This window comes from Phyllobates terribilis, unplaced genomic scaffold (assembly GCF_046119375.1).
Source record: "Phyllobates terribilis strain yellow unplaced genomic scaffold, ASM4611937v1 Scaffold_12__6_contigs__length_324123572, whole genome shotgun sequence".
NCBI lineage: Eukaryota > Metazoa > Chordata > Amphibia > Anura > Dendrobatidae > Phyllobates > Phyllobates terribilis.
The window spans coordinates 243,003,279-243,020,620 of record NW_027362772.1 but is presented as its reverse complement, the minus strand read 5'-3'; the positions used below and the strand labels follow the sequence as shown (position 1 = coordinate 243,020,620).

The 17,342-nt window shown below is 46.1% G+C and overlaps 1 protein-coding gene across 1 annotated transcript; it reads right to left on the bottom strand.

The window, feature by feature from the left end:
- Window positions 1-829: 829 nt before the first annotated feature.
- CFAP107 (cilia and flagella associated protein 107) lies at window positions 830-15,711 on the bottom strand. The gene is made up of 4 exons (XM_073656753.1): window positions 15,504-15,711; window positions 11,101-11,214; window positions 8,710-8,884; window positions 830-1,203 (listed from the first exon to the last, which is right to left on the bottom strand). Exons 1-4 carry the CDS (start codon window positions 15,612-15,614, stop codon window positions 926-928), a joined length of 678 nt encoding a protein of 225 aa, XP_073512854.1. The 5' UTR covers window positions 15,615-15,711; the 3' UTR covers window positions 830-925.
- Window positions 15,712-17,342: the final 1,631 nt, after the last annotated feature.

Sequence of the window (17,342 nt, the reverse complement as noted above, 5' to 3'; positions counted from 1 at the left end):
TGAAATCAGGCACTGATGTTGGGGAGAAGCCAGGCTCACAATCTCCATTCATCCCAAAAGTGTTGGATGTGGTTGAGGTCCAGGTTTTGTGCGGTTGGCCATGTTCTTCCACACCAAACTCCTCCAACCATGGATCTTGTACATTGGGCACAGTCATAGGGAACAGAAAAGGGCCTTCCCCACAAAGATGGAAGCTACAATTGTCCAAAATTTTTTGTGTTGAAGAATTAAGATTTCCCATCCTCATAGTATTATTCCTCCTCCATCAATCATTACAGCTGACACAATACAGTTATGGGGTAACGTTCTCCTGGCATTCATCAAACCCAGACTCATCTATCAGATGCCGGAAGTGAGATCAATCAGAACATGTTTCCACTGCTCCAGTCTGGATGTTGTAAACCAGGGGCAAGAGCCAGATGTTATACAGCGGGAGTGCGCAAAGGGGCAGATGTTATACATCAGGGGCAAAGAGACTGAATGAGAAACCTGAAATCTATAATTAAGACATGTGTCCCAATACTCTGTCCATATAGTGTATATTAGCTGTATGCACAACACAATTGATGCATTTGTCCAGGTTATGTTAGCATTTGAATCCTCTTTCATGACAGTTTTAAGTTACACTTGTCAACCCAGCATTACCCCAAAAAAACTTCCCAATACCCAAAAATGCCCACCTTGGGGCATATATACCTTCCCTTTAGGTCAATTTCACAGGACAACCTTCATAGGATAAAATTTCAGGATTCCAGTCATCCACCACCCTAAGCTGTGGTTATATTTTCATTAAAAAAAAAAAATCATAAAAAATAATTTTGAACATACAAAGTTTTTAATTAAAATTTATTATCACATTGATCTTGGTGTTAATCCATGTAGACAAATTGCTAACGGTGGAATAGTCTGATTTCTATGAAGTGCTTTAGGATGACTCTATTGTCAGGTTGTGGTTAGTACTAACTAGGTTGTCTGGGACTTGAAGGTACGTTTGACATTTAAAGTCTAAAGCTTTATTGGTATTATTGGGCTGATGCATGGAGCTGGACAGGATGCGGGGAGCTACCCCATAGCGGATGGTCATGAGTGCGGAGGGTGGTGGTTGCCTGTATGACGAAGAGTAAACGCTTCTCGGCTCTTCGGAGATTTGCTCTCTCCAGAGTTTTTGTTTTTCTTGCAAAAGACCAAAATTGGTCGGAGGATCTGAAAAAGAGACAAATATTATTTTACCCACTTTTTCTCCCTTTTTATGTAAATCTACTTAAGTTCTGTAAATTGTCATAAATATATAATTTTTATTACCTGTTGTCAATGCCACTGTTCTCCTGATTCTGCCTTTGTGTTTCTTTTGTTCCCATGCCTCTCCTTTCCTGAAATATGATCCTCTCTTGCTTGTATATAAATTTTGTCTATTTAGCCAATTGGGCGGTGTCTACAATAAGATTCCCACAGAAAAGAGTTGAGGTCCACGCCCACTTGACTAACAAGACTAGATTTATATACAGGGAAGAGACGGCCATATCTCAGGATGGAAGAGAGGCAGGGACAAAAGAAAAACATCACCGGATTCAGGAGAAGGACGGCATATACACCAGGTAAAAAATAACATACAGTATTTATGGTAAGTGACAAGTTATCTTTAAAGAGGGCATGTCTCCTGACGTGTTTCAGTAAATACTTTCATTCTTCATAGCTATTCTAGGATTCTTATGGCTTATAATGTGTTTTCCTCTGTTATTCCTACTAGAAATGTATGAATAAATTGATAACTGTTACCAGTTGGTGGCTTGTCCCTACATACTGACACTAAGCAATCAGTGCTGCCAATGTCAGATTACGTAAAGGCACACTTATTCTTTTAAAAACTGGTTGGGGAATAGCCAAACTCTGCTATAAAGGTGAGGTTGTGGAAGACAGTTTCACGTCACAAGTCATACAGCAAGGCTAGAAAGAGCACAGCTGCAATACACAAGGTAGTTATACTGCAACAGCAAGGTCTCTAGCAGGCAAGATTAAAAAGCATCCCTTGGTTGAAGTTGATGGACATGTGTCTTTTTTCAACCATATTAACTATGTAACTATGTAAAGCAGACTGGGGTTTAAAGTTATGCTGTTTAAGTTCTGTTGAAGAAGCACCAAGAAATGTGCAACGTTGAGGACCATAGATGCAGTAGTTGGCCAAGGAAACAGTGCAGCTGGTGAAAGACACATCATGCTTAGTTCAGTGCTAAATTGGAAGATGTCCAGCAGTGCCATCAGCTCAGAACTAGCAATAACCAATGGGATCCAGCTACACCCATCTACTGTTCGTTAGTATCTGGCTAGCAAAATGACATCAGGTTCTCTGGACTAATTACTCAAAATGTGAAATTGTTACGCACGCAGGTGGCGCATGTGGTTTTGCAGACCTACTGAGCCACGGGGCCGGGCTTACCTAGGAGGGGTGTAGCTAAGTGGCTACCAGGTATTCACTGGAGCTCCTGATGGTGGAATCAGGCTTGTCTGCAGGTAGCCGCCAGGTACCACTCCTAGGCAGTCCCCTGTACTGCAGCTGCTGATCCAGGGGTCAGGTACGCAGACACAGATAGGACTAGGGCTCCGTTCACACTACTAAGTTCTGGATCCTCTGCAGAATGGTTACTGACACAGACTCGGGCTCCGTTCAGACTACCAAGTCTCGGATACCGATTCAGGGACTGACCGCGCACGGACCAGGGGACGAGATTTAGACACAAGGACCAGGAACTTTGGGTTCAGGATTGGCCGCACCAGGACCAGGGACTTCGGATCCAGGACTGGCCGCATGAGGACCAAGATACTGGCCACACCAGGACCAGGCGACCTCACAAGTCTCTAGGAGACCACCTCACTCTCTAATGATTAACTGTGTTAATTGGCACCTCACCATTGGAGAGGCTGCCTTTTAAAAAAAGATGCCTCACAGCTATTGGTTGGGAGCCACCTTTCAGGTGTACTCTAATACTAATTTCCTTCCAGACATTGTCTAGGAACATTTCACTACGTGCGCATGATGCCCATTTAAGAGCAGGGGAGCGTGTGCGTTTGTGCACTAGGCATGCTGCTGGAAAGTGCAGTGTGCACTACACCAGAAAAACAGGGAGCACGCCAAGAACCACAACGAGAGGCCAGGGGAATGAATATGCCGGTGACCCTGCATGGAGGTGGAAGGGGAACCATGCAGGGGCACCTGTAATAGGGTTACAGAAATATTTGGTTGTCACAGAAGGCAGTTTGCTCACTGAAAGGCTGAAAAGCTGAAGAGCAGTACAATAATGAGTGTCTACTGGTACAGTTAAGCACAGTGGAGGGTCCTACAAGTTTGGGGCTACATTTCAGTAAATTGAGTTGGGGATTTGTTCAGAATTAATAGTGTTTTCAATGCTGAAAAATATGGGCAGTTAACTTATCCATCATGCAATACCATCAGGGAGGCGTCTCTTTGGCTCCAAATTTAGTCTACAGCCGGACAAAGACCCCAAACCTACAGCCAATGTCTTTAATAACTATCCTCAGCATAAAGAAGAACAAGGAGTCCTGGCAGTGATGATATGGCCCCCACAGAGCCCTGATCACAATATCATGCAGTCTGTCTGTGATTACATGAAGAGAGAAGGATTTGCGCAAGCGACACCCACAGAAGATCTGTGGTTAGTTCTCCAAGATGTTTGGAACAACCTCCCTGCTGAGTTCCTTCAAATACTGTGTGTAAATGAACCTAGAAGAATTGATGCTGTTCTGAAAACAAAGGGTGGTCACAAAATATTGATCCGATTTAGATTTATTTCTCTTTTGTTCATTCACTTTGAATTTTGTTATTTGATAAAAAAATAAACTATTAACACTTCTATGTTTGAAAGGTCTCTTACTTTGCAGGATTTTTTCCACAACTGCTTAAAACTTTTGCACAGTATTGTATACATTTCCTAGAGGCATAACAGAGGAACATCTCAATGCAAAAAATATGCGGCAAATTAATATTTTATAAGAAAAGTATGTATTCACTGCCAAAGACCTTTTTTATAATATTGAACAGTTTTATAACTACTTTACTGTATTGATCTCTAAGGTCTTATTGACCTGTCCATGATTTTTCTTACATGTAAAGACATGTGTAGCACCCCGAGGGCTCGGCTGCTACAGCGGTATTGCACCTCAAACCAGAGGTGTGATATTCCACTCCCGGGTAAGGATGGAGTGTGGACCAGGACTCAGTAGGCTGCATGCATCACACACACCCCATTTCCGAGGGACAGCTCAACGGTGCTCCCACTAGACAGAAGTGCAGGCACGACAGCATCTGTTCCTGGCTGGAGTGGGTCGGGGGGTGGAATACCCAGTGGTGTAGGAGCAGATAGGGGTGGGTCTCTGGGCATAGATAGGAGCCCATTGGTTGCTAGTCACCTGGGCTCACACATAGAGGGAGGTATATAAGGTGGGCACCATCTTAGGACAGGGTTCAGTTCAGAGAGGAGGAGAAGAAGACAGGAGCTCAGCCAGAGAGGGCTGACAGGGAGCTGTGGCTCAGTCTGGGCCCAGCTCCAGAGGCAGGCCTGGAGTGGAGGCCAGAAACAGCAGAAAGAGAGAGGAGAAGGAACGGAAAGGAAAGTAAGAAAGGAGAAGGAACAGAAAGGACAGTAAGAAAGGAAGCAAGGAACAGGAACACAGAGAAAGGCCCAGAGACACGAGTGAAGAAGGAACCCTAAGGACCCAGGAGATTGCGGGTGACGGGTTGGCAGAACAGGGTACCGGAACCCAAATTGGTGGAGGCAACAGATTCCTCAGTCAAAGACCGGAGGTTGTTACCACATCTTGGTGCAACCCCTCACTACATCCACCAGAAAGGCATACCGTATAGGGTCAGGGAAACCGGAGACAGGTTTCGCCAACAGAAGGCCCGAGGGAGCTGGACAAAGGTGGGTCACTGGTGGGGACGGCCAGAGAAAGGAAAGGAAGGGAGCCCTGTGCCACGCTCTGGAATTGCCTGGGAGTTGACCGAGTCCCTCACCAGGTGGACGCAGCATGACTCGGGCGGTCCTAACTGCGCACAAGTGACCTGATAAAGAACTGTGAGTAAAGCATTGAAAACTGCAACTGCATGTCTCTGTGGTTCATCGCCACACCAGCACCATTGGCACTGGGACGCTCACACCATCACTCTCATCATCTTCTACTCTAGCTGCCCTGAGGCAATACTTCTCCCGTGGGGAGTTATCCCATTCTTGGCAGCGCATATAACATCAGCCTCAGCGGTCTGCAGCGCAGCGGCGGTCCCCACTGACCGCAATCCACGGGTGGCGTAGTCGGACAATTACAATACAAATAGACTGCTACTGGTTTGACCGCCCTGGGCACGGACCGGGTCACCGCCACAGAGAACTACAACCCCCAGCGATCCGGCTCCGGGTATCCCCTTGCACAGCACAGGCCCAGGGGACGCGTCAACTTTGGCGTAGTCGGCAGGATCGAGACCAACCCGCCACAAACGGGTATTGCGTGCCTGAAGAAAATTGTACATGTACCTGGAAAAGAAGTCTCCCGCCATTTCCAGAAGTTTCCCGCCGTCCGGAGTCATTTCCCGCCAATCGGAGTTGATTCCCGCCATCAGACGCCATTTTGGACCGTTTCCCGCCGTCTTCATCCGTTTTTCCCGCCCTGGCAGAGCGGACGCCATTATGTGCGCACCAAAAGACAGCAGGAAGCCACCTCCCATCGTGGGCCAGGTCCCAGAATGGCGCCAAAGGAGGAGCCCGCCCCCACCAGCAATGAACGCAGCAGTGGGGATGTCCATCAACATGGGGGGGCTGCCCCTGAAGGTGATTGTCAGCAGATGCCCCCAAGACCAACCCCTATGGGGGCGGATAGGAAAGAAAACTGAGGGGCTGGGTGCGGCCTGGATCAGTCTGGACCTGCTGCACCCGGAGATGGAGGGAGCAGAGAACTCCACCAGCACCCTGGCCCGCAGCCTGCTGCAAGCGGAGCCACCTTGCAGCCTGACAGAATTGCTGGCCCAGCTGCCCAGAGACCCGGGCAGTGCGCGCGCAGCGCTGGAAGACCTGAACAGGAGGATGGTCCGGGCGCAGCGGGATGTGTTTGCCGGGTGGAGAGAGGAGATGGCCCGGCAGCACGAAGGCAGCCAGTGGAGGACCCCACCGGGACCAGGCAGAGTGCTTACCGCTGGGCGCGGAGAAGAGGGACCGGCAGCTGCAGACGACGCCGCGGAGGAGGCCACGGAGACCGAGGCAGGTAATGGGGACGCCACCACCCCAAGCCCTGGGAACACCAGCCTGCCTTCACCGTCCGTTGTGGGACCCGAAGCCCAGGAGACCGTACCTGACACCACGCCTCCACCGCCGCCAGCTAGGCCTCAGGCAGCAAGAACCGTCATCACGCCCCGCCCCGCGCTGTGCCCTCTGAACCCGGGCGCCGTAAAGCAGGAGACGTCACAAGCCGGGACGCAAGGCCCAGCACACCTGGACGCTGCTGCCTCACCAGCGCCCCCTACCTTTGCGGTGCCACCCCCGGGCGCGACCAACCAGCGACCACCGGCCTGGTCGCAAGGCCGAGTGCCAAGAGGGCCCGGACGGACCTGAAGACTACCCGGAAGAGCGAGGAGGACACCGTTACCAGTAAACGGTAAAATGGAACTGTTCCCGTTTGTGAAAGTGTGGTCCCCGTTGGGACAAATAGTGAACTGTTGACTGTTTAAAAATTGCCCCTAATCCCAAACCAGGCTGAGGACTGTGAGCAGCCACTCCCTTATCCCCACTGGCCGAGGACTGAGAGCGGCCACCCTGTACATAGTTATGCTTCTTAAAGCGCCCCTACTGGTTTTATACGAAACTGCAACGTCTACCTCGGAATTAAATGGACTGTTGCACCTTTACCTGGTCGCAAGTTGCACAGCGGCCAGAGTTCAAGAATCTGTTTGAAAATGTTTTACTTGAAAATGTCTTAAATTGAAAAGTTTAATATGCTGCTAAAATAATAATGCCAAATTTTATATAGTATTTTATAAAAGAGTTCCGGTGGCATTAGTAAAATGTTTTATACCAGTAACGTTAAAAAAAAAAAAGAAAAGAGTACCTCCCATAAAGGGATGAGTTTTGGTTAATGTCTTATATGCGAGTGCACTTTAAAAATTTGTATGTTTTAAATTGTTTTGCTCTTTTCCAGCCCGAGGACGTGCTGTGGTTTACCAGGGAGGAATGTAGCACCCCGAGGGCTCGGCTGCTACAGGGGTATTGCACCTCAAACCAGAGGTGTGATATTCCACTCCCGGGTAAGGATGGAGTGTGGACCAGGACTCAGTAGGCTGCATGCATCACACACACCCCATTTCCGAGGGACAGCTCAACGGTGCTCCCACTAGACAGAAGTGCAGGCACGACAGCATCTGTTCCTGGCTGGAGTGGGGAGGGGGTGGAATACCCAGTGGTGTAGGAGCAGATAGGGGTGGGTCTCTGGGCATAGATAGGAGCCCATTGGTTGCTAGTCACCTGGGCTCACACATAGAGGGAGGTATATAAGGTGGGCACCATCTTAGGACAGGGTTCAGTTCAGAGAGGAGGAGAAGAAGACAGGAGCTCAGCCAGAGAGGGCTGACAGGGAGCTGTGGCTCAGTCTGGGCCCAGCTCCAGAGGCAGGCCTGGAGTGGAGGCCAGAAACAGCAGAAAGAGAGAGGAGAAGGAACGGAAAGGAAAGTAAGAAAGGAGAAGGAATAGAAAGGACAGTAAGAAAGGAAGCAAGGAACAGGAACACAGAGAAAGGCCCAGAGACACGAGTGAAGAAGGAACCCTAAGGACCCAGGAGATTGCGGGTGATGGGTTGGCAGAACAGGGTACCGGAACCCAAATTGGTGGAGGCAACAGATTCCTCAGCCAAAGACCGGAGGTTGTTACCACATCTTGGTGCGACCCCTCACTACATCCACCAGAAAGGCATACCGTATAGGGTCAGGGAAACCGGAGACAGGTTTCGCCAACAGAAGGCCCGAGGGAGCTGGACAAAGGTGGGTCACTGGTGGGGACGGCCAGAGAAAGGAAAGGAAGGGAGCCCTGTGCCACGCTCTGGAATTGCCTGGGAGTTGACCGAGTCCCTCACCAGGTGGACGCAGCATGACTCGGGCGGTCCTAACTGCGCACAAGTGACCTGATAAAGAACTGTGAGTAAAGCATTGAAAACTGCAACTGCATGTCTCTGTGGTTCATCGCCACACCAGCACCATTGGCACTGGGACGCTCACACCATCACTCCCATCATCTTCTACTCTAGCTGCCCTGAGGCAATACTTCTCCCGTGGGGAGTTATCCCATTCTTGGCAGCGCATATAACATCAGCCTCAGCGGTCTGCAGCGCAGCGGCGGTCCCCACTGACCGCAATCCACGGGTGGCGTAGTCGGACAATTACAATACAAATAGACTGCCACTGGTTTGACCGCCCTGGGCACGGACCGGGTCACCGCCACGGAGAACTACAACCCCCAGCGATCCGGCTCCGGGTATCTCCTTGCACAGCACAGGCCCAGGGGGCACGTCACATGGACCGTTGTTTATCAGTGTTTTGGATCTGAATTTAGTCATTTTCAGTCTTTACCATCAGTTTCATCAGTGATTTTTTACCAATGAAAAAAAAACAAACCTCAAAGCTTCTCCTTTCCACTACAATATTAAAATTGAACTTTATTTTACCAGTAGAAGGAAAGTCAGATTTCTCTGGAGTCCAGGTCAGACTGTTTCCATCCCAACTCCGAAGAGGAGGCAAAGTAGAGTTGCCGTGTCTTATGTAATGGTCGTCATAGTGTGATACTAAGTGTCTAGATCCGAGCTCTCCGTGATGTGACAGTAAATGATGTCCTGGTAAACCCTGCAATATGGAATACAAATATGTCATTTTTCTCAGTTTTCAGCTTTTAGGAATCGGCTGTTACAGCAGGAAAGTCACAATGGACATGAGTGCAAGGCACTGAAATAATTGGATGTGCGCTAATTACAACGGATTGCGATAATCTGGATCTAAAGTCATCGCGTAAAACCAGAGGCGAACAAAGAAATCATGGGGCCACATAACAAAACTTCTAATTGCCTTCCCTCCCCCCAAAAAAAGTAAAAAATAATAATATTCGGTGAGGTCACAGAAGAGTATATCTCACAACAAAAGTTCCCCACAAATACTGTAAGATACCCCCTCAGTGAATTCCTCCACAGTACCCTCCACACGAACAGTAAGGTGACCCTACTGTACACTCATCAACTCCCCTGGAAAAGTATGGTGACCCCAACACAGTATGACCCCCCAACTGTGAACCCCACAGAGCCCTCCATGCAGTATAATGGGCCTACATACAGTATAATGGCCCCTACACTGTATAATGGCCCGCACTAGCCCTCCAAATAGTATAATGGCCCCAACACAGCCTGCCACATAGTATGATGGACCCAACACAAGTATTCACACTGTATAATTGCTTGCATACAGTATAAAGGCTCCCACATAGCCCCCCAAATATTATAATAGACTCCACCTAGCCTTCTGTATAGTATAATGCACCCCAGAATCCTTCATATAGTATATTGCACTGCCCATAGTCCTCCATATAGTATAATGCACTCCCCATAGTCCTTCATATAGTATAATGCACTCCCCATAGTCCTCCATACAGTATACTGCACTCGCCACAGTCCTTCATATAGTATATTGCACTCGCCATAGCCCTCCATATAGTATACTGCACTCTCCGTAGTCTTCCATACAGTATACTGAACTCACCATAATGCTCGATATAGTACTGTATAATGCACCCCATAGTCCTCCATATAGTGTAATGCATCCTATAGTCCTCCATATAGTGTAATGCATCCCATAGACCTCCATATAGTATAATGCATTCCTCATAGTCCTCCATATAGTATACTGCACTCCCCATAATCCTCCATGCAGTATAATGCATTCTCATAGTCCTCCATATAGTACTGTATAATGAACTCCATAGTCCTCCATATAGTATAATGCACTCATCATAGTCCTCTATTTAGTATACAGTCCTCCATACAGTTCACTGCACACCCCATAGTCCTCCATACAGTATACTGCACACCCCATAGTCCCCCATATAGTATAATGCACCCCATAGTCCCCCATATAGTATAATGGCCACCCCATAGTCCCCATGCAGTATAAGGCACCCCATAGTCTTCCATATAGCATAATGCACCCCCATAGTCCTCCATGCAGTATACTGCACACCCCAAAGTCCTCCATATAGTGTAATGCACCCCATAGTCCTCCATACAGTGTAATGCACACTCCATAGTCCCTCATATAGTATAATGCACCCCATAGTCATCCATATAGCACAATGCACCCCATAGTCATCCATATAGCACAATGCACCCCCATAGTTCTCCATATAGTATAATGCACCCCCATAGTCCCTTATACAGTATACTGCATTCCCCATAGTGCTCCATACAGTATAATGCACCCCATAATCGTCCATACAGTGTTCTGGACAACACAATGTTCTCACTGGTTTAAAAAAAAAAATACTCTCCTCCTTGTTCCACTGCTGCTCCATTCTCTGCAGAGTGTGTCCCGAAGCACCGCACATCTCAGCGCAGTGGGCGCCTTGTAGTGACGTCATCACGCCAGCTGCGCTAAGACATCAGTCGCCGAGGAAGAATGACGCTCCCTTTTTCATCATTACTTTCAACTGTATTGGGATCCAAGATGCCAATATAGTTGAACTTCTCATGACAGGCGGGGGGGGGGGGCCCTGCGCAAAGCTCCGGGACCACATTGCAAAATCGGTAATGAGCCATTTTTATTATTAGTGTTACTGTTTTCTTATATGGCAGAGGAGCCTTTGGGCTTACTAAGACATTGGGGCCTGGGTGCAACCACAACCGCTGCACCCTGTAGAAGTACACCCCTATCAGGAGCCATGTGTGGCTGTAAGCTCAACTGCAGCTATACATGGTTAATAGGTGTCATGTTTGACACCTATTAATTATTATCATAATATCGAACAATACAAAAGCCCAATCCAGAAAGCTCATTTTCAATCTGAAGGAACTTTTTACCTCCATCCTTTTTAAGAAATATCTCCTCTGTATGCGGTCCGGCTTACTGCCTGAGAACTGTACAAAGTCTTTTTCATAGCAGCTCTTGGATGCTGAGAGATTGCTTCTCATAAACTAAAAATAAAAACAAGTAAAAAAATGATTAAGTGCATTATAATAAAGATAGATGCTCAAATGTAATAATGAAGACACATAGTTAGCATCCACTATTTAAACTCCTATTGCTTCAATATATTGATATGATTACATTGCTCTGTCCCTGCAAAAAAATAATAAAAGGTACACATGCTTATGATCCTCTGCACAATAGTTCACCTAAAGGGGATCTGCCACCAGTTTTTTTCCACCTAATCTGAGAGCAGCATGATGTAGGGGCAGAGACCCTGATTACAGCGGTGTCACTTACTGGGCTGTTTGCTATAATCTTTGTAAAATTCCTGTTTTATCAAGAGGAGATTATTGCTAAAGGACTAGTAAATCTGCTGCCATCTTGTCCTCCATATTCTTGTGCTCTGTTTAACCCCGCCCACAACAGTCAAATTTCTGCTTATGCACAGTATACACAGAAGGCTGCCAATCGGTGGTGTGGGCGGAGTTATACAGAGCTCAGCATTCAGAGAACTGATAGATGTGCAGCCGATAAAATGCAGTATGTGGTGTGTTTGTGTGACGTGTGATGTGTGCACCATACTTATCTGACATATGTGCTGTGCTTGTGTGATGTATTTGCTGTGCTTTTGTGACGTATGCTCTGTGCTTGTGTGACATGTACTGTGCTTGTGTGACATATGTGCTGTGCTTGTGTGACGTATGTGCTGTGATTGTGTGACATATGTGCTGTGCTTGTGACGTGTGCACTGTGCTTGTGTGATATGTGTGCTGTGCTTCTGTGACATATGCACTGAGCTTGTGTGTTGTGTGTGCTTTGCTTTTGTGATGCATGCGCTGTGCTTGTGTGACGTGAGCATTGTGTTTGTGATGTGTGCCCTGTGTTTTTGTGACATATGTGCTCTGTTTGTGTGATGTGTGCGCTGTGCTTGTGTAACGTGTGCACTGTGCTTGTGATGTGTCCGCTTTGCTTGTGTGATGTGTGCACTGTGCTTTTGTGATGTATGCACTGTGTTTTTGTGACGTGTGCACTGTGTTTGTGTGATGTATGTGCTGTGCTTTTGTAATGTATGTGCTGTGCTTGTGTTATGTATGCACTGTGCTTCTGCAATGTGTCATGCTTATGCGCCGTGTGCACTGTGCTCCTGTGACATATGTGCTGTGCTTGTGTGACCTGTGCACTGTGCTTTTGTGATGTATGCGCTGTGCTTGCATGATATGTGTGCATTGTGTTTCTGTGACGTGTGCATTGTGTTTGTGTGATGTACGTGCTGTGCTTTTGTAACGTATGTGCTGTGCTTATATTATGTATGCACTGTGCTTCCGTAATGTGTGTCATGCTTATGTGACGTGTGCGCTGTGCTTGTGTGATGTGTGTGCTGTGTTTGTATGACGTGTGCTCTGCGCTTGTGGAATGTGTGTGCTGTGCTTTTCTTATGTGAACACAACTTGTTTTTATTATATGATGTATTACTTAAGGGAAGGGGACCATAGATTATTCTCACACAGGAGCCCTTTGCTCTCAGGGTCTGCCCCTATATCAAGGTTTTTTTTACTTTGATGTGCCATTTGATAGGGTGGTGTTTTACTAGATTTCCTTAAGAAATTAAAGGTGAGTGACAACTGTGTACAACCGCACTGTAAACACTGCCCGAACTCTGCCCAAATAGTTTATAAGGGATTTAATTCAAGAAAAATTCCTTTCACCAGGATATGACATAAATATGTATAATGAATATCGCCACCTTGTGGTTATAGCTGTTAACCTTTGTATATTATAATATTTGTGTTTCTGCTTTATGACTGCTTGTATCTGAGCACACCGAGTATGACAGTGAAAATGCTGTTCTGAAATTTGGATAATTTAGATGACAAGCGGTGCAGGATTGTACTTCTAGAACTCTGAGGTCCCTGGGATTTATTATGACAGTTCTTCAATTGTTCCTGATGGAGCCTTCCAGACAGTGGTGTTACTAGTTGGCACCGGTCGTTAGGTTATATAGATAATTGCCGATTTTAATCCGATGATCCTGGCAGACGGTAGTGGTGGCATCAGACAGTGCCTGATATATTGCATAGACAGTGAGGGGGCTGTGCGGATTCGCGGTGCTCAGTATGTGCTGTAGAGAAGTAGACGGGGCAGTTTTTAAAAACATGTAATGAAAAGCCCAGTGACCTTATGGTTAGCAATGTTACTTGGCAGTGTTTGTATCATGGGGTTTACCAAAGATAACATCTCCATGGCTTATGTATGCGCTTTCTGTGCTTAGTGGGTTTCGCCCAAATTCTCCAATGTACCCCACATTCCAAAATCATACTAGTTGGTTAATCTGCTTTCTGTTCAATTTACCCTAATCTGTCTTTCTGAGATTAGAAATTAGATTGTGAGCTCCACTGGGGACAGGGACTGAAGTGAGTGAGGGTAATCTTTGTACAGCATGGCAAAATTCAGTGAATGGTCACTTTATTAGAGGCACCCACCTATTACCCATCACAATAACCTCCTTTGGTCTTCAGAACTGCAGCTATGAAGATTACATTCCAGTAGGTGTTGAAATCATTCTGTACAAATATTGGCCCATGACAAAGGACAGGACAGAGTCTTACAGTAGCAGCAAATTAGATGGAGGTACTACTGACATGTCCTGAATGGCCCTTTCTACCTTGTCCTTGAGACATTCTGTAGGTGGCTCTGAAGACCAGGGAAGAAAGGAGAAGTCACGATCATATTCCTCTAATCCAATCCATGATTATACCAGTCTTGTGGCAATGGTGCTTTGTCCTGCTGAAAGCATCCTTCTGCCATAGGGTAAACTACTGCCATGAAGGGATAAGATTCCTCGAGTACTTGTTTAGATAAACTCTAGGTAAGGATCAGTGATGTGCCCAAAAAAGGTCCCCACATCATTACTTCACCTATTCAAGCCTGATCTGTTGCCACCTGTCAGGAAGGGTCCACAAATTCATGCTGCACGTGCAAAATTCTGACCCTACCATGGACATGATATAAGAGCAATCTGGTTACATCTGACCAGGCAATGTTTTTCCGCTGTTCAATGATCAAGTTTTTGCTCCATTTTGCCCACAGTAGCCGCTCGGGGCAACTCCCATGGCCGTAAGTCAGGGGCTCCTGGGAGGAAATAAATTCATTTTCTCCAGGTAGCCGCACTTTCAGTAAAGTAGCCAGACTGTATTGTAACGTCATTCACCTGCAGATTGACCATCTATCTGTAGGTAAATGTTTTTTTCTGTGGTGACACGTTCCCTTTAAGACTCCTACTTCTTGTTGGCTTGTAGACATAGCAGGAACAGACTTACTCAGACACTGTCTTTTGCATTGAAACCTTCTGGGCTTTTCATCTGAGCCTGCCCAAAATAGGTCCTTATGAAGGAAGAGGGAGGAGGTGAGACATCACATATTGTGAATGTTGGATCTTGTATCATCTACTGTGTATAGAGGTTATATATCCTTAAAATCCTTTCTGTGATGATATTGAGACTGCTGAAAAGTCTTCTACACGGAACAGCAAGAGTGAATTTCTAGTAAAAGATGATGTGGCCAGTATGAAAATTGCAAGATTTCTAAAATTTTTTTTATAGATACAGAAAAATGTGGAAAAATTAAAAACATTATAAAATTTAAAAAAATATATATGTTTTGCATACAAACCTGTCATTTTCTGATGACACATTCACCTAAAGTGAATTAAACCTTTTATTAATGGCTGTCCTATGGCTCTGATATTTGACTTAGTGCAGTTCAGGCTTTTTTATGTTAACTCTTCTTTAAACCTATAACATGTTTAACCCTATTTGTATTCGTGTTTTTTGTACATACTTTACATTTACCTGAATTTTGTCTGTAGTTTTTTGGTCACCTGTTCACTCTTATGAAATCAAAAAACTTAAAACAAAAAAAAACATGGAAAGCCCTCTTGTTCTTCATAACTAAAAGAGGCTAAATGGGGAAAAAAAGCCCCTCTATTTGTGACGTACAGTATGGCATGTCTGATGGGGGGAGTCCCATTTTGGGGGATTACATCTATTAAAAGATTGGGGAAGCCCATCTAGCAAGTCATGAGAGTGAAGGAATATGGAAAGGGACCAAACGAAGAGGTGACGGTGAGGTTTTTTTGGCTTCTTTCAATGACAAGAGCAGGTGGGTCGTAAACATATAATACACTAAGAGGAGGGTTATAAAAATAGGATAAAATTCCCTTTCCCCAATTTATAACCTTGCTATTTGTACCACAATGACGCCACCCTTTGGCCCAGCCTTGATACATGGAAAGTACCTTTTTTCTCTCCTCCACCCAGTTTCCAATGAGCACTTTGTTAGAATATCTCTGCTCGATCCTCCATCCCGGCAGAGATCCCGTCTTAGCACAGAGGGGATATGCAGCCATAGTGAGACTGGATCTGTCCTGTCTGCTCTCTGGAGATCACATCTCACTGCTCTGTCTGCAGTCGGAATGTTTACTGTTACCATGACAACCACAATGACAGCTCAGTTCCATTCATCAGCAGATATCCAATGGATACCTTGTGTCCCATGTATCAACCTCATAAGAAAAGTAACAAAATACTTACCAGTCATGTTCACTTAAACAGCGATCACTCTTTAACCCCTTAACAACCAGAGCTTTTTTGCCTTACATAAACAGACACCTTTTAGAGATTTTGCGCACATTGTGGTTTATCAGCCCTAACCTTTTTTTATTTCTTGGTGACGCACCAATATACAGTACAGACCAAAAGTTTGGACACACCTTCTCATTTAAAGATTTTTCTGTATTTTCATGACTATGAAAATTGTACATTCACACTGAAGGCATCAAAACTATGAATTAACACATGTGGAATTATATACTTAACAAAAAAGTGTGAAACAACTGAAAATATGTCTTATATTCTAGGTTCTTCAAAGTAGCCACCTTTTGCTTTGATGACTGCTTTGCACACTCTTGGCATTCTCTTGATGAGCTTCAAGAGGTAGTCACCGGAAATGGTTTTCACTTCACAGGTGTGCCCTGTCAGGTTTAATAAGTGGGATTTCTTGCCTTATAAATGGGGTTGGGACCATCAGTTGTGTTGTGCAGAAGTCTGGTGGATACACAGCTGGTAGTCCTTTGGAATAGACTGTTAGAATTTGTATTATGGCAAGAAAAAAGCAGCTAAGTAAAGAAAAACGAGTGGCCATCATTACTTTAAGAAATGAAGGTCAGTCAGTGCGAAAAATTGGGAAAACTTTGAAAGTGTCCCCAAGTGCAGTTGCACTTGCAGGACATCAAATGGTCCCCATAATAATTAATGAAGTCTCTCTTCTTCCCTTTCCTTTAAAAGATTTTTTTTATTATAACTTGTTTCTCAAAATGCCAAAACAGAACTTTTGGGTATATATATACATATATATAATGTATGTATGTATGTATGTATGTATGTATGTGACTCTCCCCCTGGGCCGTGGGGTACCCGGAACCGGGCTTCTGTACGATGCTGGGGGTAGTAGTGGCAACCCGATCCGGTGGCTCAGGGTGGTCAGACCAAATTGTGGCAGTCTATTTATCAGTGTTTTGAATGTCCGACTATGCCACCCGTGGATTGCGGTCAGGGACAACCGCCGCTGCAAGGCAGACCGCTGAGGCTGGTGTTGGTGTGCAGCACAGGGGTAGGATAACTCCCCACGGGAAGAGTGTAGCCTCAGGGCAGTGTAGGTGGATGCTGGGGGTGATGGTGCAGGCGCAGCAAAGATCACACTGAGTCCAATGGTGCAGTCCAGGGTTTTTACTCACAGTTGTTATCCATGTCATTTCTGTCAGCAATGACTGCCCAAGCCGTGCTGCGTCCACCAGGTGAGGGGCTCGGTCAACCCCCAGGCAATTCAGGAGTATGGCACAGGACCCCCTTCTGTCCTTTCTCTGGCCTCTCGTGCCCCACCAGTGACCAAACTTCTGTCCAGCTACCGCGGACCGTGTCGGGTAAGCGTTGGCCTCCGCTTCCCGCTATCCTATATGGTGCCTTCCTAGCAGGTTTGGTGGGGGGTCGCACCAATAAATGATCACGACCTCCGGTTCTTGGCTGAGGGATGATTTACCTCCACCAACTTGGGAATCCGGTACCCTTCCACAGCCTGA

Excerpts from the sequence above, each read along its gene's own strand:
- CFAP107 (XM_073656753.1), bottom strand. The coding sequence starts at position 15,614 with ATGGCTGCATATCCCCTCTGTGCTAAGACGGGATCTCTGCCGGGATGG. Across the intron at positions 8,885-11,100 it reads ATTTCTTAAAAAGGATGGAG|GGTTTACCAGGACATCATTT; the intron begins GTAAAAAGTTCC and ends TCCATATTGCAG. Across the intron at positions 1,204-8,709 it reads ATCTGACTTTCCTTCTACTG|ATCCTCCGACCAATTTTGGT; the intron begins GTAAAATAAAGT and ends TCTCTTTTTCAG.